The sequence below is a fragment of the Melanostigma gelatinosum genome, assembly GCF_949748355.1.
Source record: "Melanostigma gelatinosum genome assembly, chromosome: 1".
NCBI classification, from domain to species: Eukaryota; Metazoa; Chordata; class Actinopteri; order Perciformes; family Zoarcidae; genus Melanostigma; species Melanostigma gelatinosum.
The window spans coordinates 13,373,975-13,396,141 of NC_136634.1; the positions used below are offsets into that span (position 1 = coordinate 13,373,975).

General features: G+C 41.5%; 1 protein-coding gene across 1 annotated transcript in view; it reads left to right on the top strand.

Moving 5' to 3' along the window:
* The window catches only part of LOC306787797 (voltage-dependent calcium channel subunit alpha-2/delta-1), a gene marked incomplete at its 5' end in the record, with an annotated part of 66,056 nt that overhangs the window by 18,138 nt on the left and 25,751 nt on the right, over positions 1–22,167 (top strand). Inside the window, 5 exons of the mRNA XM_079283078.1 lie at positions 28–144; positions 14,472–14,531; positions 15,260–15,295; positions 16,168–16,297; positions 21,875–22,006. Coding sequence (XP_079139204.1) covers positions 28–144; positions 14,472–14,531; positions 15,260–15,295; positions 16,168–16,297; positions 21,875–22,006 — 475 coding nt within the window. The remainder of the gene's footprint in view (positions 1–27; positions 145–14,471; positions 14,532–15,259; positions 15,296–16,167; positions 16,298–21,874; positions 22,007–22,167) is intronic.

Here is a 22,167-nt window from a genome sequence, read left to right on the forward strand (position 1 = left end):
CGTTCACTACTCTCTCTTTCTGTCCAGATTTTTCTGAGAAACCGACACCTGTACACTGTGGAGCAAAACGACGCAGAGGAGCTGGTGGCAAGAGCAGCCAGGAAAATTGAACAGCTGCTGCGGAAGAGGTCTGCTGCCTTGGAGGTACGATTCACTCCACTTAGAGCACATGTGTCAAACTCAAGGCCCGCGGGCCGAATCCGGCCCGCCACGTCATTTTATGTGGCCCGAGAATCCGCCAGCAAAAAAAAAAAAAAAATAAATAAAAGGATTTTTTTTTTTTTTTTTTGAAAAATAATTAAAAGTTAGACTTGAAAATAAAAGTATCCCCATGGTCGAAATTATGAGATAGAAAGTTGAAATTATGAGATTGCATGTTGTCTGTGTACCGACATTAAAACTATCACAACAGGTGGACAGGAGAGGCAACAGCCCGAAAAGAGGTTTCCCAACAATTGAAAAAGATCGACAAATAAAGAGAAAGATTGATGCCGAGGGAAGAACATGTAATGAAAGATGTGAAAGCGAACACATGTTTGTGCTTCAAGGAGAGAAACGGGTCTGTCTTCTGTCTTATGAGGCGTGTCGGTGATGAAGGATATAATTCACGTCGGCATTTTGACACCAAACACGGAGCTAAATTTAGCCTCCAAGAAAACATCAAATTGTCCAAGAATTAAAAGGCAGACTGCAATCACAGCAGAATATATTTACACAGCTACAGCCCAGTGCATGCTGAAGGTATGTGAGCAGTGCTCCGACCAGATACAGACTTTTACAAATGTCAGTTTGTGAAGAAACACCATCGCAGACCGAGTTCATGAACTAGCAGCAATCTAACAACACAGCAGCTAAGAGACGAGCAGGTACTTGTGTTTCTAATGAACTGTTGATGAAAGCACAGACAACACGGATACATCATCTATCATGTTCATCAGACCTGACTCTCAGTGAGCAGCTCTTGGATGTAGCTGCATGCACAGGACGACGACAGGGAGGAACATTAGTGATGCAGAGAGGTGACACAAACAGCTTTGAACAAAGTTAATGTAATAACTTGTGTTTGATATTTGTCTTTGTTATTTTCTTTAATAGTTTGATCTTTGATAGAGTCATGTGGGTTTCTTAACCCTCAATTAAAATGATTTATGTTATAATAACAGAAATGTGTTTAAATATAATTTTTCATTCTCATATAACTGAATGTACAATATGTTTACACTTGAATAAACAATAATCAAATGCAGAGAGAGTTATTTAACAATATGTTAGGAGAAGTTAGTTATACAGTCTGCCAGCTACAACCGGCCCTTTGAGGGCGATCGTGATGCTGATGTGGCCCAGAGTGGAGATGAGTTTGACACCCCTGACTTAGAGGAACCAACTGTCAGTTTGCAATTTTACTTTGGTTTTAAAGCTGTAAAGCGGAATGATAGCTCCATTAGGGCTGACGGAAATAAGTTTTCCGTCTGCTTCTTGTCAAGACATTGTAGACTTGAATAAGTATATGCAATTGCCAAAGTGTGTGCGGTGAATCATGTGTTTTAGTCCACTATTTGTTTCAACTATTGGGGACTGTGTGTTCATTTTATCAATTTGTATTAAAAAGCAGCCGAAAAAGAAAATCAAACGTTAAAGATGCAATGTATTACTGCAACATTTGTGACATTAAATCAAATCAAATTGTACAATGAAAGTAATTATATAATAACTTTACATGGCGAATTATTATAACAATTAACAAGTTGAGTGCATTTAGCTTACATGATAATTTTGGTGGAGCAAGGGTACACCTACCAGACTCCAGGACAGATGTATAGGGCAAACTAAGAAAAGAGATATATATGTTCAAACTCTCTAATGGAAATGTGCATGGACAGACCTGGATTGAACCCACAACACTGAGCCTGAGGGCTTCAGCTGCAGAAGTAGCACAGTACCACATGTCCGATAGTTTAGTGTTGGTGTGATGATATGATGGGAGACAGATAGTAATCCTGAAATATAGTCAAGGTATTAAGACGAAATAAATCTTTAAAATGTTGCACTTCTATTTTTTTACCATGCACATCGAAATCAAATGTACCACCTCGTTGCACTAATCATTGTATTCAGATACTGATTCTTATTATTCAGATGATCTTTTACACTCCTGCAGTCAAAGAGGGGATAAATTACACATTATCCCCCTATAGGCCAAATTGAATCATACATTTAGATTTTAAATAATCTCATTATACACTTACGCATAAAGCATTCCGTTGCAGTTACACCACCATCTGTCTATCTATTTCGTCAATTATTCATCTGGCTTCGGTCTCACACTAGTTTTCCAAGTGTGATTGCTTTGGGTTTGGTTGAAATTATCTGCTAAATGAAGGAAGTCGCATTCAAAACATTTTAATGATCATTTGGCAACAGGATAACTCGCCCTTCTCCATATCTGAAGGCTTCTTGTCAGGGAAACAAAAATTAGGAAGAAATCAGTCAACAACCTTCTCAATTCTGGAAGCCATTACTTTGTAACAAGCTGTTATCTGAATGTTGTGATTATTTTGTAAAAGCACACTAACATTTCAGTGGTGAGGCGATCTCTTGTGGTATTTTATGGATGATATGATATAGTTTGTATAACAGCAGGGGGTGAAGCATGCAAACATTAGAATAAAGAGCGAGGACTGAGATCTTTCTTCTGCACTATCCAATGTGATAATGAGAGCTTTGACCCTAGGGATGTTCCCTTTTTCTCCCTATCTCTTCAACCATTTTTTACTAAGAAATGGGTCAGAGATTCTTATCTATATCCAGAGTTTGAACTGCCTTTATACGTTCAGAGTGCACAGCACCCCTTACTCTGCCTTTATAAGGCATCACCATTGTTGTCTTATTAGTAATGGAGAGAGAGTATTTATGAATGTCCATAAACACAACTCCTGCCAAGCGTCTGCCTTGTGTATGTTAAGTAAACATCCTGGTGTTCTGATAATTTTTCCGAGTACTGGTGCCATAAGAAAGAAAATTGGCTTCAGTGCATTATCCAAGTTATAGAAGAGAGAATATTGTGAGGGTTGTGTGGGTGTGTGTGTGAGCGTGTGTTTTTGTGTGTTACGGGTAAGTGGTGGGTGGGGGGTCAGCTAGCCTGATTCTGACAGACCATCCAACCTCCGGACATCGATCATTCTCACGTTATATTGCGTCATTGTGTGGTCATCCTCACCTACGTGTAACCTCAAGGCACACTATATTGAATTTTCTGTCCAATGATGTATGGACGGGGAGATAAATGGAAGAAGGGATGATGTGAAAGAAGGGAAAATGCATGAACTTGATGGATGCATGGAATAACGACAGAAAGAACCAACAGTTTAGTTTAGGGGTCTTTTGAAGACTTCTCGGGTACAACACATAGCTGTACTAAACACCAGCAAACTCGAACGTGGCTGTTTATCAGACAGAATAAAGGAAGATAATCTTCAGTTGGGAGATCTTTTCTTGTTGGGTGTCTTTGATATGAGGTTGGGAGTGACTCTTAATTTCAATATAATTGATAAATGAAGGCACTTGAGCCACTTTCCCTCAGTTGTCAACTTTCAAACTTGTATCCTCCCTTTGCCTCTCCATTTGTCTCTATCTCTATCTCTCTCTCTCACCCTCACGTCTTTCCGTTTCTGATCTCTAACTGCATGATGGATGACCTATGACGGGCCACAGTTTACCTAGCAACAGGTGTGTGAAACAAGTGTGCACGTCTATGTGTGTCTACTCATGCTTCCATAAATAAGTGTGTGACAGAGTGTAACATGCATTATTAATGAGTACTTGGCTGCATGCTGTTAGGAGAGATTGCTTCATCAAAGGTTTTACAATGTATACCGGAGCTTCATCTCAACAGGAAACACTCCTAATGGGATGTAACGCATAGTGGCTATAGTGGCTCAAGACAATTCTCATTTTTCCTCTCTGGCTTGCCTTTCCTGACTAAATTATTATTATAATCACCAGCTGTCACTTGTGGCATAATGCAGCATTATGCAAAGGACAGTAATGATAAGTAGGGTGGCCCAAAAATGTATATCTCCATTATTTCATCTATTAACTTAATTTACACATTCATTCATTTTTATAGGACACACATGGTAGGCTACTGTATATATGACTGATCTTGGCTGTCTTTTTAAGCTTTAGAAAATCTAGCTTGTGAAGGGAGATTTTGGCCAGTTACAGGTCATTTCATCAAGAAGTTGTTCATATTGGCTGTTCTACAAATGCAGATGCATTTGCATGTCCAGTTTAGATGCTGAAAGCCTGATTCAACAGTGGAATACCCTGCAGGAAAAGTTACTATTCCAGCATTGGCAATAACTGCATGTCTTACACTGCAAAATGAAGACAGGCTTATCAAAAAGAGCGCTTCACAATATTGGCGAAGCATTTCACAGATGAAGAGTAAATGTTTGGCCTTCTGCTAACCGTAGCCGGCTCTGCCAGCTCATTGCAGCTCACGGCTATGGTTGGTAGGAATGTAAACTATTAGCAACATTTTCTCTCCATCTCTGAAGCGCTTCGCCAAATATTGTAGCTGGCTCGAGCCTTGAATCACAGTATGTCATCTAGAAGAGAGAGAGAGAGAGAGAGAGAGAGAGAGAGAGAGAGAGAGAGAGAGAGAGAGAGAGAGAGAGAGAGAGAGAGAGAGAGAGAGAGAGAGAGACCGACCGACCGACCGGAAAAGCCGTTGACCACATAGTGAAAGAGTGTGATGTGCTGGAGGCTAGATCCAATTACTTCAACACATCTCTCCCTCCCCCATCCACAGACTGTTCTCTCTTGGTCTTGCTGTCTATGTACACTGTAATTAAACACTTAATTATTGATGCTTCAGAACTGTTATGGCAAAAGGCAAACTGATAAAACACTGAAGACAGAAATCCACGCATGCTATGCTGACACACCAAGGTATTCACAGGTCCACAGTCCTCCTCGCTCTCTTGCTAACAACCAGCAGCCACATCTGGTTTATCCTTCTTTTTTTAACAATCTGCATGAAGTGAGTGTACGTGTATGTGTGTCTATGTTTTCCTGTGTGTACAGTAGTGTGTGTGTGTGTCTGTGCAATTTCCTCTAATCTCCTGGGGTGAAGGGCTCTGTCCAGTGACTAATGAGACATGCCACAACATTACTTAGAGTCATACCTCAACCAGCACCACTAACACTCTACAGGACCCAGGTGGCCCAGTACAGTGTGTGTGTGCGTGCGTGCGTGCGTGCGTGCGTGCGTGCGTGTGTGTGTGTGTGTGTCATTACTGGCATGTAAGGTAATTTCATCATTGAAAGACAGTGGAATGATGGGCTTCTGTAAAGCTGTTGTTTATGAACTAAAGGAACATTTGACTCATCTGCATATTAAAAATAGATATGAAGTGATTACTATTATTAAATGATGCCAGACTTTAGTAATGATATCTATAGTTGCTGGCGAATTTGTACATTTTCAGTTCACTTTGTGGTTAGCTTTGAATTCAGTCAGTTACAGTTGCCTCGATAATGATTCATTTTCACTGCATGATTAATATTTTAAAATGTCCATTGAAATTCTCAACAGCAGAATCTAATTCTCTGCTCTTGATAAAAATCAAGGGGAGCACGATTTAACATTGCACTGGTACATTTTCAAGCCTGAACAAGGCCCCAATGCCTCACTTGTCCAGCCTCAACCCTCAACATCAAGGCTTTTGCTGCCGTTTGTTGTTCAGCTATTAGTATACACAACATTTCTCAATTTCCACACTATTCAAAAGAGGTCAGCATGCCTGACATTTTCTGCTGAGAGTTCAGACTTACTGGATCTTGCTTTGCAAACTGTGTCCTGGCATAGTTAGCAAAAAGCTATTCAAAGGCAAAGCAACACTGTGCCTTACATGAATATGACATGACAAATTCAGACTCATATAGTTGTATCTACTTCTATCCAGTACAGTAATAGTTTATGTACTCTTTGTAGCACCCTGGATTGTACAAATAGGCTTTCCCCTCTAGATGTTACCTTTACAACTACATTTAAGAGGAATATATGGTCAAATAAAACCAGCTCCGAGCAGCTGTGCAAACACTTTCATGAAACAAACGTGTTTTCGCAACTCTTCCAATTACTTTATATTATAAATCTATACTCTAAACAAGATGCAGTCATCTTTTCTTTTCAAATTGTAACCATATAAAACTATATCCTCTAATTGATCTCTTTTTAGTGTTCTCATCTTCAAAATTCCTTATGTAATGCAGTTCAGTTCAGTCATCCAGTTCCCATTTGTTTTATTTGTGCATGTGTTTAACAGCCTTTGGGACCCAGGTGTTGGACCATATTTGTATTAATACGTTGCCTGCTGTCACAATGTTATAATAATGAGCACAAGATGTGACATTATGATGTTTTCATGTGTGTGTCTGTGTGTATGTGTGTATGCGTAACTCAGTAATGAACATAGGCCATGATACGATCAGAGATATTCCAGTCTCTAGAGCAGATGTTACTCAACCTCCCATCTCCGCTCTGCGCTGATCATATTAAACAGTCAAGCGGTGTCTGCATGTGTTTGCATTCGTGTTTATGTGTGTGTGTGTGTGTGATAGACAGTGAGAGAGAGAGAAAGAGAGAGAGAGAGGGAGTGGGCAGCAGTGCAGATGGGGAATTCTAACTAGACTTATGGAAGCCAAGGAACATTGAGAAGAAATCCAAGCTGCGTTGGTGGATGACAACATGCTCGTGGTGGTAACATTGGAATACTTGATTTGGAGACAGACACAACCTGTCACTGTCAAGAGATGCAGTTGTTTCATCTCTAATAATAATAATAATAATCAACACTTAAATTCGATATGTACTACATTTCATACTTATTATTGTGATCCTGTGTTATAAGTACAGCAATCGAGCATCTCTTTCACCACTTTGAGATAATTTTTTTCAACCACAATCCACGGGAGCATTGTTGGTCTCTTGACACTGTTACCACGACATTTCCATCATGCTTTTCCACATGTTTGTTTTTGACCTTTGCCTCATAGGAAACTGATGTTATCAGTCTCACTTTTGTAATACATTTGTCTTGATACCACTTTCTGAAAGGGCATCCAGTGTAAAGGAGTTATACATTGTAACCGTAGACTGTGTGAAATATATAAATACAACCACCGGCCGATCTCCAACCTCCCCTTCCTCAGTAAGACTCTGGAAAGAGTAGTCGCCGGCCAACTCCATCTCCACATGTCCAACCATGAGCTCTATGAGCCCCTCCAATCCGGCTTCAGACTCCAACACAGCACGGAGACCGCCCTCATTAAGATCATCAACGATCTCCTCATTGCTGCTGACTCTGGCCGCCTCAGCATCCTCATCCTCCTGGACCTCTCTGCAGCATTTGACACTGTCTCCCATACCATCCTCCTCAACCGCCTATCTGACCTTCTAGGGGTCACTGGCACCGCCCTCTCCTGGTTTTCATCCTACCTCCATAACAGGGAACAGTTTGTTTCCATCAACGGCTCTATTTCCCCCCTAGCCCCAGTCAATCATGGCGTGCCCCAAGGCTCTGTGCTTGGCCCCCTCCTCTTCACCATCTACATGCTACCCCTCGGCAAGATCATCCGCCATCACGGACTGAACTTCCACTGCTATGCTGATGACACTCAAATCTATCTCAGTACTACTCCAGCCTCCCAGTTCCCCCCTCAGTCCCTTGTCAACTGCCTGCATGAAATAAAAACCTGGATGTCATCAAATCTCCTCAAACTCAACACCAAGAAGACAGAGCTCATGGTTGTGGCACCCAAGGCGCTGCTCCGGAAGGTTGGTGACTTCATCCTCGAGGTTGACGGCTGCTCCATCTCCCCATCTCCTGAAGTCCGTAACCTGGGTGTCATCCTGGACTCCACCCTTTCCTTCGAGTCCCACATCAAGTCCGTCACCAAAACTGTCTTTTTCCATCTCCGGAACATTGCCAGACTCCGACCGTCACTCTCGGAGTCTGTTGCTGAAACCCTGGTCCATGCATTTGTCACCTCCCGCTTGGACTACTGCAATGGTGTCCTGTTCGGGGTACCCAACAAAACCCTGGACAGGCTCCAGTATGTACAAAACTCTGCCGCCAGGGTTCTCACGCACACAAAGCCCTGGCAGCACATCACCCCCACCCTCATCAACCTCCACTGGCTCCCGGTCAAGTCCCGCATCTCATACAAGATCCTCCTCCTCACCTGCAAGTCCCTCCATGCCCATGCCCCCCAGTACCTATCGGACCTCCTCCGCCCACATGCCCCTCCCCGGAACCTGCGGTCTTCAGACTCTGGCCTGCTTGCCAGCACCCGCACCAAACTGCGAACCTTCGGGGACAGAGCTTTCAGTGTGGCAGCCCCCACCCTCTGGAACTCTCTCCCTGCGGTGATCCGCAACATCTCCACTCTGGACGCCTTCAAAAGGGCCCTCAAGTCCCATCTGTTCGCCAAGGCTTTCGGCCCCTAGTTTACTTGTTCTGTTTTCTGACTGTTTGTCTAAACTGTTTTTGTCTAAACTGTTACTCTTGTAAAGCGGCCTTGGGTCCCCTGAAAGGCGCTATATAAATTAAAGTTATTATTATTATTATTATTAAATGGACGTAGTCTCCGTGACATCACCAATAGTTTTCTGAAGAGCCGTTGTAAAGCTCATCGTGGGTCGCTATCTTGGCAATGACAACACGGCGTAACTCACAGCTCATCAACAGAATCTGTTAGTAAAACAAGGTATTAACCACTGATGAATCCATTAGTTACAACTTATAAACCCTTTATAAAGAATGCTGTCTTAATAAGTGGTCCCTTTCTAACTGGTTTTCGCTGTTGAATTAGAAGATTATCAATATTTGTGTTGGAAAGAAATCCAGCAGATTCCCTGTGAAATCTGATCTGGGGGCACACAACATTTTCTAAAGTTGAGATAAGAGCAAAAGAGCCAAAGAAAGACATGAGACTGGAAGCAACTGTAGATTTACTGTTCCCATCGGAAGGGTTTGGCCTCTGAGAGAAGTCATGTGAAGCAGCACGGCTCTCTCCATGGGCTGTCTGAGCTGCAGATTCCTCTGCTCTTTCTCTCTGTTTCACACTCCCTCTTTCTCTTTACTCATATACCCGAATGTTTTCTGTCGCCCTCTCTCTCTGCAGTCTACTGTATCTTTCCTATGTCCAGCTCTTGGCCTTTTGTCACCGTTCTCTGTCAAACTGGAATAGGAAATCAACCTTTCCTTATCTCTTCTGACCTTTGTCTCTCTTCTATCATGCTCACTCCTTTCTCCGATGTCTTCCGTCTCCCTCCAATTGTCCCCTTTACTACTTTGTGCTCTTTACCCTTCCTCCAGTCTCGTCTGTTCCTCATTTGACTTTGTCCGTCCAGCTCCCTTATTTTCCATTTCCTGTTTCTCCAAAATCTCCTCTTTTTTTATCTCCCACTTTTCTCTCATTACTCCTTACACACACCTTTTCCCAGGAAACAAGCTAATGTATTGCTGGGTTAGCCCCCATCCTTCTTTACTGAACAACCCCCACCCACCCTTGTGTGTGTATATATATATATATATATATATATATATATATATATATATATACACATCTCAAAATGTCTTTCTTTTTCTCTTCTATTTTCCGACTCCTCTCTTTTCTGCTTCTCACACTGACCCTTCACATCTCCCACATTGTTTACTTTCTTGTCATCGCTTTGAGTTGGGACTCATTATGGCGAATAGATAACCATGAATGTGTTCACGTTCATGAATGTGGACACGTTGTCGGAAACGGGGATGGAAAAGACGAGACTGGATGTGGGTGTTAATGCTCTTTCAGACAGTTACTACTCTTGTGGGTATTGCTTTGTTGTCTGGGGGAGAAGGCAGTGTGCTCTGAATGGCCCATTGATTTTAGGCGTGTGGAGACTTAAGACACACAACCACATGCACGCACACACACATACACCCAGGGAGTCTGGGAGGCTCTGTGAGGTTTAGCAGAGCCTGTCTCATCTTCCCTGTCTATCCTTTAAGCTGTGTTCTGCTTTCTCACTAAATGCATGGTGGGCAGCTGGGCTGCCCTGGCAGAATGACAACTAAGACTGGTGAGAGCAGGGCAGACATATCTCTCAGTGGGGCAAGCAGGTAAGCCCGATACCATCCAACACTCAGGCCAACTCTGACTGTCTCTATGCTCTCTAAGGCTGTAGTGTAATGATCTCATGCATCAATGTGCATGAACAAGGGAAGGTAAATGAGACATATTATATTATGTGCCCTATTTGGCTGTTGGGATATTGATAGACACAGTTGTTGCAGTCATCATTAGGCCATTCTCATGTTCAACTGGGAGTAAGATATAACCAATATGTATCAGCAATTCTGCTCGCACATTGTTTTTGCCTCCTCGTGTAAGATTTCATGATTCTCATTAAATTCCTTTTCCTCTTAGCTCCTTTTTTTCTCACTGAAGCACCTCAATCCTTAAACCACTCTTCTACCCTGCGCCCATAGATCCAATTCCCAGTCCCTCCTCTCCTTCCCCCATTAAAGCTGCAGGGGAGCGGTGGCTCTCCTCAGGTCTCCAGTGGTCATCCAGTGACAGAGTGGCTTCATTATAGTGTGGAGCTGGGATATCTATACCACAATAAGTGAGAGGGAGACTAATGAGCGACTATATGACGGGGAGTGTGTTAACGCTGCCATTAACTAAACAGTTGTAGTGCTACATTTGTATTTTTAAAATGAGAAACGCTTTCGTCTAATCAATTAGCAGAGACGACAACTCGCAGCGTCTCTGTAATGACCTGTTGTGCCAGTTTAGAGAGGCTAGCTGTCACTGTGGGAGTGGTCTCATCAAATCAAGGTTCTGTAGTTTAGAGTGGATTTTATTGTGTCTTTGCTTTCTTTGGGTAGCCTGATAACCTCTCCCTGTATACATGTTTGAAAAAGTGAGAGATAGAAAGTGATACGGAGAAAGTAGAGAACAAAGAGAAAGGGTAATGAGTTTATTTCTCCATACACCCCTTCTCCCCCTCCCCCATATCTCCCAGAGGGAAGAGGAGCCTCGTCAAAGCCCTGTCATGAATATTTAACAACCCTGTCGGTCTGCTCTCTTAGGTGTGTGTATGTGTGTGTGTGCGTGTATTTGCATGTGAATGTTTATTTAGTGTGTGAGGGATATAAGGGTATATTGAAATATCCTGTATTCTCCATTAATGTCAACTAATTGCTAGAGCATGACGCATGATATATAAAGCATTGCACGGCTCTTGCTTAATACATGTATCATATCATATACAACATCATGGAGATAACTGTAATCAATATCCATCTGTTCACGCACCGCTGTATGTGTGTGTCTGCATACATTTGCAGTGAAAGTATAAATATGCATTGAGCAAATTAACCACATTTTGAAAGATGGTCTAGATTTGTGCGTCGTGATGAATCTCAGTTAGCTCAATGGTGTGACATTAACATGATGTGATGTTACATTGACATTAGCTGACATTAATGACAAGACCCTCTGCATTTGGCCTTTTCAGCATGGATATGAACGGCTGCGCCTGCTTTTCCTCAGGTGGTACATTATTATAGTCTTAAATCTTATCCTTCCTTTTTTTTCATGAAACACACAAAAATTAGGTTTTTGTTTTGAATATTGTCACCTTGAATGTATTTGCAGTGTAGGTGTCACTGAATTTTGTCACGCCTGAGGGGCAGATTGGAGACTCAAATGCAGGCACAGACACTGGAGACGAGGTTGAGTTTAAACTTAGTCAAATACAAACTTAGTCAAAACGGTCATAAACAAACTTAAAGCGCCTCCAACGGCGCGGGGAAAAAGATCCCAAAAAACACAAAAGAAAGGCAAAGGGCTAAATCAGGAGCAAACGCCAGAGCACCGAGCGATCACGAGGGAGACAAAATACTGGGACAGACAGGGGAACGAACAAGGACGATCTGACAACCAGAACAGGGAAAGCAGGGGAGTATACATGTGTGGGGTGATGAGGAGATAGAAGGCAGCTGGGTGGACTGGGCAGGTGAGTAGGATGAGTGTAATGAGGGGAAACACAGACAGACACAGAGAAAGCTAACGGGATGTTACAAATTGAACGATCAATAAGAACCAAATGTGATCAAATACGACCACATACAGTTCTACCTGCGTTGTTAAAAGCCCTGAATACTCTGGGTCACGCGGATACAAAAAGTGTGGTCGCTACTGACGGTAGCTTGGCTATTTATAAATCATGGGTTTGTGCAAGATGTTCCATGTCGCATTATTGAAGATTCTCTCTGACCAATCAGTGGTCTGCAGTATGTTAACTACACCTTCAAGCTTGGAACCTCGACTGAGGTGATATGAAAAAATGGTCCATGTACGATCCACAACTTTTGCTGATGGAAGAGCAAAAATAACCCTTGAAAGGTGTAACGAACTGAACTTAATTGGAGTGCTTGGTGGAAATGCGGCTTTAAAGTAGATAACAAGACACAAAAAATGTATTTTCCTCGCGCTATGGCTCCAAGTCCGAAATGTTTTCAGACTATTCATGAAATGATTGTACTTTATTGGAGCTATTGGTTCAGAGGTAAATCTCGAGCCTGAATCATTGAAGTAGTCTAAACACCGTCAATGTCTGGTGAAAGCAAGCGTCATCATTGAGTATTTGATGGAAACTATTTATATATCGAAAACATATGATTTAATACTTGATGCAGTGACGAGACTTGCTATTTTTGCACATGATGAACATGGTGCGTAATAACTTTGTGATCACTATTTTGTGTTATTATGTAGGTGTGTATATGGCTCAAATCGGGTGTATATTTAGCCCCTGACAGCCAGTGCAGAGGAGGTGGAGACAGGTCTGGAACAGAGCCCAGGACTGGAGGCCAAAGGGATGGGACTGTTGATCAAGAATGGAATCATTGCCGACAGCAGACACATGGCCATCGACACACTTAGTAATAGCACAGAATGACATCCACTAAAAGCATGTCATCCAGTCTTTGCTCATGCACAGATCTAACATGGCCTTTGTTATACTTTCTTACTTGCACAGTCAAACAGATGGAGATTCAGCTATAAATAAAGTTTAACGCCATCAATTCTTAATGCATCAATATAGAAACACATCCCTGAGTGGAGTATCTGTGAGGCTATGGTCATCATTTTTGTGAACTAATGACTTTGAGTAAAGAATACAAATGTAAACTTTAATATGTCTACTGCATCCAATTATGGCTCTATGTTAATACAACTTGACCTGTTCCGTTTCACTTTGTGGGAAAACGGGTTTCCACACAATTTTGTCGTAACGTCAACTATTTCAGGATAACAGCAAGGCTGACAAGCAGGTGGTAAGAAGTGGGCAAGGGGACATTGTCCCCCCCCAACTTTAAGGTCCTGTCCCGATTTGGCATCACGGCTGATGTGATCCCATCAGGAGATGGTTTGGTCTTTTGACACTTCTGGTAGCCGGAAGCCTTGTCTTATTTTCAGAAATATTATCAAATGAAAATCACGTGGTGCAATGGCTGCCAAATTAGCTTTTTTCAAGCATAACAAAGCTTTTATCTAAAAATGTCTCTTCATTTTGATTGGGCACTTTTGCAGTGAATGCAGTCTTGACATTTCAAAACTCTTTAAAAATGCATGAAATAACAGTTAAATTACTTCACATATTAACTGCAAAATGTAGAAATCAGATCTCTGTCGCCCCCATTTTCTGTGTTTTTGTTTTCTTGTTAGCGTTCTCAGTTTTGCCCTCATTTCCCTAAAAAGGAAAGAAAGATGATGGAATCAGACTTTGAAAGATCACGAAGAAAACCAGTTGAAGCATTGAATGTATTGTGCAATTGGAAGGCAATGTCTCAATATCACAGTATTCTTCCACAATTGTAAGTGCAAATACCAAACCTGTGATGTTTCAGTTCTGAATGAATGCTACGCTGGATCTCTACAGCGCACGGCAGTCATTTGTTCCCAGAGTGATAAATATGTGCTGTTTAGTATGTTTTTGTCTGTTTTATTGCTTGTACTGTGAACGAAATGTCCCAGTGTGATAAATGAACTGCTCTTAGTCTTACCACTATTCTTTCACACTCTCTCTCACTCACGCATACACACACACACACACACACACACACACACACACACACACACGACTCTCTTACAGTCCAACCTTTTCATTCTACTACACTGTGGTGTGGCCTTTAGCAGACAGTGCTGTAGGACTGTGACAGCCCTGTGGTGTGAGCTCTGCAAGTGAGATCATAATCACTTATCCGTGTCAGGGATAGTGTCCATCGTGCTTTTTTAACATACTCTCTTTTGCGCAGGCTTTCTATAATTCGACTGAGACGGTGGAGGAGGCATATACCTTGTGCAGTTTTCAATCTATATCCCTGTCATATTTCACTCCCCAGAAACTGGCCACAGCTGCTGAGGAATTCCAGACGGAGCATATGTGGAAAGACGAGTTTGAGGTAACAGAGGGACACAAAAATACAGACAGGAATACTTGCAGCGCAAGTATATGTATGTTTTATGTATGTGTATTATATATTGTATGTGGGTAAAACACAGGGAGATACTCATTAGGCCATGCACTTGATCTAAATTTACAAGCCATAAATTATTTTCATTGTCTGAATAGGTTTAATCTGTTTGCGTCTGTGTGTCGTTAGCAGTGATTACATCTCCATTACTGAATTGGTTTATTGCACATTATACTCTGTGTTGTGACTCATTCCCTCATTTCCCTCATCAGATGACAGATACTCTGATTTCTAAGAACTACAGCGGCACGCAATTATAACGCAGAGTAAAGTGGTGGTCAGGAAAAAGTACTTGTCACAGAGATGGTTATAGATATGTCTAAGCCGTGGATTGCCATATTGCCTTCTCAATGGCAGAATAATGCCTCCCTGGAGCATTGCAAATGGCTGTAGGCACACTGTTACAGATGTAAAAAGAGGAACACTCTACACACTCAGCTTAACTCTTACAATAATCATGTGTAGGGTAGCACAGACTTGTGTCTTCATCAACATAAAACTGGATAATTTACGAATGGAGTTGATTGCCAACAAAATAAAGAGCTATTTAGAAACGGATTAAGCATTTCATGATTTCATAAATGTTACGCTTCTTTGTGCAACACCCTAAAGCAGCCACAAAGTGATGTTTGTGCTTCTGTGTGACTTGTTTACAGGGTGATGAAATCTCCTACTACAACGCAAAGGACAACGTGAGTGCCTTTTATTTGCTCTCCTTCCATATTAGCCCCTGCAAACACACAGGTCACACTCAGACATGGGCCAGTAATATGGTGTTGCTACACATCACCCTCTCTCTCTTGTCCTCCCTTTCACCTCCTCATCTTCCCTCTCCTCAATTTTCCCTCTCCTATTCACCACAACGGTATCTTATTTTTTCACTCTCGCTTTCTATCATCGCCTCGGCCTTTTACTGCAATCCCTCCCTCTTTTGCCTCCTCTCCAGGCTTTTCTTCCCATGTAGCTTCCTCTCCATCATCCCTCCTCCCACCCTCTCTCAGGTGAAGAGGTTTCTGCCATGTTCCTCTAATTGACAGATGAGATGTATGAGCTGGCTACGCTGTTGCTTTATTTGGAAGCAACTCTCACTCCCCCCCCCCCTCTTGCTTTTTCTCTCTCCCTCCACCTCACTCCCTCTCTACCCTGCATTCTTTCCTTCATATCTCATCATGCTTTTCTTCATATATCTTCATGTCTGTACTGCTCTCATTGATGTAAATTGGTGAATGCACACTAGGAGTGATACATCTCCACAAGGGGCATAGACAATCTTGCTGTCTCTCGCTTCCCCTCCGAAGTGAAGATGAGAAGAATGCGAGAAAGTGAGATATTAGGAATACAGGCGATGCTATTTATTCTTAAACGAGCTGGGAGGGTGTGAAAAGTGCAGCGATGACATTCTCACATCAGACAGGAGTTGATGAGGAATATAATCAGTCCTGCGCTTTTAAATATACCTATCTGTTTTCCGCGTGCAATGATGCTTCAGCAAATAGAATAGCAAGGCTTTGTGTGGTGTCTTCAACCCATTACTGTCTGCATCTTGATTTATTTTTCCCCTCAGCTGGATGCAAATGAGACAGAGGGAAGAAAATATGGGATTCGGCCAGACTTTAAAGAGGACCCATCATTTAAACGTTTGACTGATCACAACCACACGGCTGTCCACATCCCCACTGACATCTATGATGGCTGTAAGTACACACACACAAACGCACACGAACCACAGTGGTTACCATGGATACAAGTGACACACCAACCCATTATGACATGTTTACAGATAGTCCCTTGAGCAAATGTGCCCATAGTTAAATGATGAATGAAGTTTAAAAAAAAAGTGATACAGCATAATAGCATCTCCTCCATGTGTCCTTGTGATGTAAATGAAGAGAGGATGCTCTAAATGAAAAACATTGTTGCCTTTGTCGGAGCAAACCTATCAAGGTTTTGATAAAGAATCTTTTGATTCAAACTGTTAATGTGTCCCAGGGCTTTAAATTCCTGGAAGCATAATCTTTAAAAGTCGACTGATACAAATTCTTGCCAAGGAATCTGCATTCCATACTATATATATATATATATATATATATTAGGGGTGTAACAATACGCGTATTCGTATTGAACCGTTCAGTATGAGGCTCACGGTTCGGTACGCATGACGAACCGAATACGTTTGAATAAAAAAAAACCTTTATTTAACCAGGTAGTCCCATTGAGATTAAAATCTCTTTTGCAAGATGTAAGTAACAATACAAGATGTAAGCAAGCTGTAAGTAACAATACTACATAACATTAAGGAGCAGTTTTTGTTTTTTATGCTTATGTGTTGCTAAGAAGACACCCCAGAAGATGGGTCACTCAGGTATAGTTCCATCATTGTTCAAAGTCAAAGAATAACTTCATGATGTTAGTTGTAATGAATAAATATATTTTAAAATAAAGTACATTTCTCTGGAATTTATAGTTTTCTACTGTACCGAAACGTACCGAACCGTGGCTCCACTGTATCGTACCGAACCCAACCGTGAATTTTGTGAACCGTTACACCCCTATTATATATATATATAACGATAATCCTGCAAGGTTTTATTTGGAAATATGTCTTTCTCCACAGTATGATCATTGTTAAAGTATTTTTTTGTACTTTGTTTTACTTACCTGCCCAATACTATCTATACTGTGAAATCAGTAGGGTATGTACGGTTTGTTGGGTCCGGACAGTGAGTTTTAGGATCCATTTCACCTCTAGTGACAGAGGAATTATGCTGCTTTCATGACACAAGTGTGTGCTGCCTACTAAAAGGTCTCCAACCACTGTGACCTCGAGCAATGCAGGGACTGACTCGTATTTTTACAACAAAGAAAGGATCATTAATAATAATATGAATAATAACTTTATTGATACAGCACCTTTAAAAACAGAGTTTACAAAGTGCTTTGGCAAGACAAACTAAGGTAAGAGTTAAACCCTGATAAAACAGTACAATAGATGAAAAGATAAAACCAATCAACACAATAAAAATAAACTGAATTGGACTTACTGTTATCAAATCTGGGCCAGTAACTGTTTGATGGCCATGTTCACGTTGTCATTTGCATTTCAACTGGTCTGGTATTGTAGTTTATGTCAATGTAAAAGAATTTTAGATTTGAATGAAACATATGTGCATCTGTTCAGAGTGTGTTTGCTCTGTAAAAAAAGAAAACATTTCTGATCATTTCATCATCAGGTGGTGACATTTACCTTGAGTGGTTCAGGGTGATTTGATTCTCTAGAGTCCCTGTGACATTAGCACAGCTCTCAAGTTGAATTTCAATGACCTAAGGATAGTCTGTTGAATATCTTAACTGTGGTCTGAATTATGTATTATATTTGAAGAGCTTTCTTTTCTTCTATTTTTACATGTTGAGCACTTTAGTGGGGTTCTTATCATAGTGTGACTTACAACGAGCAATACAGCGTTCAGTGCCTTGCTCAAGGATACTTCACCAGGACACATGGTTCACAATGAGTTTGAACAGTTACAGGAAAGGTTCTCCTCCCACCAGGCTGCATTGTTACTGCTTGGCTTGTGCTTGTGTATTTCTACCTGAGACTGAGTATCTGTTCAGTATGTGTTTAGATATTCAGTTATTAGTATACAGTGGGATGTGATGCGTGGGAAGGACAGCAGAATGGAGTGACTTCCTCAGCATGCCCCTCAGCCTGCTGGGGAACTGTCTGGCCTCAAAGTTACACACTTCACCTTTCTGCTGACCCCAAACCCAGGGGCAGGAATGAGGGATAGGGATGGCACACATTGTTGTCAGAGTCTGCTATCTGTAAATGTGCAAGCCTATTTTCATCAGCATGCTTTTGAACTTGTTGTGACTTTATCATTTTTTCCCCCAGAGACACCTCTCTGGCTATAATCTGGGCTGGGTGCCATGACTCCTCATACTGCTTTTCTCAAAGGTGCCGTTTATTGGTAGCCTGTAATGAGTATGCATAGACACACTGAGCTGCTGGGACCTGTTCAGGGCTGAAGTCTGATCTCAGTGAGATGAAAGAAGCTATATGTGTGTGCGGAGGGCTCAAAGCTGGTAGCAGGGTTGCACCCAACAATTCTTTTTTTATTGATGATTTTGATAATTATTTTTCCCGATTAGTTCATTAATCCAACTATAATCTATCTAAAAAAATCTTTAAAAAACAATACTGAACCTAAAATCCAAGAGGACTGCTGTGGCACAGGTTACCTTCATTACTGTATGTCATAGCAAGCCTTTCCATGAACTGGGGAATCATTATGTTGACTTAAGTACTTGACTTACAACTAAAAATGGTTATGACAGAGATTCATTCAATCTCTGGAGTAATATGCAGTTCAGGTACTCAAATATATTTTGCATCAGTGTGGGGCAAGGGAAGTAATTGAAACGATCTATTACGTTAGTTACATAATTTTTCTCATTCTCTCATACATTGTCGTTAAAATAAACAGAAAATATAAATGCCCAAATAACAACAAAAGATGACGCATGGTGTAACGTCACCATAACAGAAGTGGTTCAGACATTTCTTTAACATGGGGCGATGCTGTAAATCTAAATGTAAATTTCTGTCATCGATGACGTTGATTATGTTGACAAATCGCCCCAGCCCTAACCGGTAGTATACTCACGGAGTGGGAAACAATCTTATGGACTGAAAAGGCAGTCCCCGCTTGTTTATTTTGAGGTTGACACAAGGTTTTAGGATTAGGCTAGAGTTAGAGTAAGCCCAAGGGGTAAGATTGGGCATGTGGTGCTGATGGAGATGGGATACAGAAGGAATATGTTCAAAGAAGAGTCCCCACTAAAATAGCAAGAACAATATGCGTGTCTTACAGTGTGCACGCGCTCATATAGTGTGTCAGATATTGGCACACATGCAGAAGTATATGTTTTGGATGCCTGGAGAAAAAAAAGAGACAGAGGATTTATACGTTATTGCGGTTCCAGCTCTCCAATTTGATCTCCACCCTATAAATGTGCCAGGAATAGCCTTTGCTCAGCTGGAGAAAATTGGATTTTCTGGGCAAAGTGGGAGGCAAGTTTATGAAATCAGCTTCTATGGGCAGCAGCATGTCACATGTGTGAGACAAGTGTACAATAGGAAGCAGGCATTCACTTCAGATGGCAGAAAGATCACAAAAGCCACATATGGTGGTCCAGTCAAGGATATGGTCACATGTGTGAAATCAGTGTTGTTGCTTTTGGATACAGAAGCTGAAAATGTATGTTTACAAAATATATGACCAAAAACATTTTGACGAGAACAGTATGAATGATATTCCTGATCTGCGTGATATAATCCTTGCTGGGAGTTTTTTCTCTTCCTGAAAAACAGAACAAAACAGCCGACAAGAAAGACAGCAACACACAGTGACTCAACACAGAAAGACTTGATACAAGATGGACTGATACAAAGAGTATTGAATGCATTATGACATGTATGTTTAGTCCTGTAACGCAGTAAGACCCCCAGTTTCTCAGATCCACAGAAAATAATATTGTATCCAAGCCAATACAGTATGATCTTCCTTGAGTAGCTTCCATTTTTGAATAAAATCTAAACTTTTATAAACGGCATAGCCTATTATATACAGCGCTACACCTCCCTGGCCAGTCCTAAGTTCTACTACTACTACCTTGCTACACTGTTGATCTCACTGTCGCTACTGGATGAAACACATCACTATATCAGAGGGAATCTTTCTTTTGTGGCCATTCTGTTCTAGACATAAAGTGGTGATGAGTGTATGAGGGGATGGACTATTTAGAGCCGTGAAATACAATTACACTTTAATGTTCAAAATAAACTAATCCATATTATGTTAGTGAAGTATATTGCACCCCTGATGTCCCACTGAGATGAAGTCATCGTAGGCTGTAGATTCAGCGTGGCATCAAAGCCATGCCGACTGCAGCCAGGGAATTCATTAGTGTCAGTGGCAATATGGGCAAATAGAGGATACTGTATCCCTTATGAAGCAGCAGTGGAGTTTAGCTTATTAAATATTGTGACTGAAGAAGATGACATTAAAAAGAACATATTACCACTGGGTTATGTGTTTTTGGTTTGTTTAGCACTGTATTTTGGTTTGTTTGCATAGACTATGTATGTGTATACAGTATATTCTGTGTACATCTTACTATAAAGCCATTCGGCTATCAAACCTGTGTGTAGATAGCATCTACCTTTCTGTCTGTCTTCATCAGCCTTCACTTAAAAATCACACATACACTTTGTAATTCTCTCATTATCTAACAAGGGCTGTGGTGTTATTTCCTCTCATTTTCCCTTTAAAATTCTACCCTTAATGAGGGAAATGCATTACAGAGCACACACACCACATGCTTTCTCTCTCTCTCTCTCTCTCTCTCTTTCTCTCTCTCTCTCTCTCTCTCTCTCTCTCTCTCTCTCTCTCTCTCTCTCTCTCTCTCTCTCTCTCTCTCCTTCAATAATAAAAAAAACATAAGCTCCTGGCAACCGAGGCTTCATTAACTCACCCCTCTGGAGGCCTGCATGCAAATGAGCAGTGTTTGCTTTGCACATCAATGAGCCACGTCACACTCAACACAGAATACCAATCTATCTCACACATGCACACACACATGAACATATAGATGTACAGAGTCACATAAAAGCATATATACAGTACTACATTAGTACAAAGGACGGAAGGACGGAAAAATGAAGAGCAGTAAAGAGACAGACAGACCAAAGATAGAGATGGGGCAGCATGTGCTGTGTCTCCATCCATCATAGTAAGTGCTGTGTGGCTCTGAGCTGTCTGGGTGCTGTGTCATTACATCCATAATGTCTGTTGCCTCTCACAACACACACTATCAATCACACGCATGCACACGTACAAACACATGCCTACAACACACACACAGGTTATCGAGTGTTTCAGGTAGAATTAAACAAAGTTCACTGCTAACCCATTACAAGCCATGAAACCACTCCTCAGTATCTGTTACTAAATCCAATCACGGCTGGGTGTCCTGGCCTCATATTTGCTCATGCGTCCCACTAAGCGAGAGGGCAGACACTGAGCGGACTTGTGTGCGTGAATGTACACATGTCTTGGACATTGGATTGTCTACAATGGCCTGCACATATGTCCATTGATCATTATTACAGAACACACACTGACATGTACACAGTAATGCATATTCTTTGCGCAAGTATGTCCGTCTTTTTGTAACATGATGTTTGATATGTATTTGTGTGGTTTTTTTAGCCACCATTGTGCTGAATGAACTTAACTGGTCGGAGGCATTGGAGAACGTGTTTAGAAAGAACAGAGAGGATGACCCGACCCTTCTCTGGCAGGTGTATGGCAGCGCTACGGGCCTGGCTCGCTACTACCCAGGTAATTAAACAACCACAAAAACAGTCTTTGCCTTTTAACACAGGAGAGAAACATTTAACCAATAGTAAGAAAACTGGTAGATGTTTTGGCCTCCTAAATTGTTTGTGTGTCTCTTCATATGACACTGAAGTTGTGTGCGTTTCCTTTCATATCAAATCAGA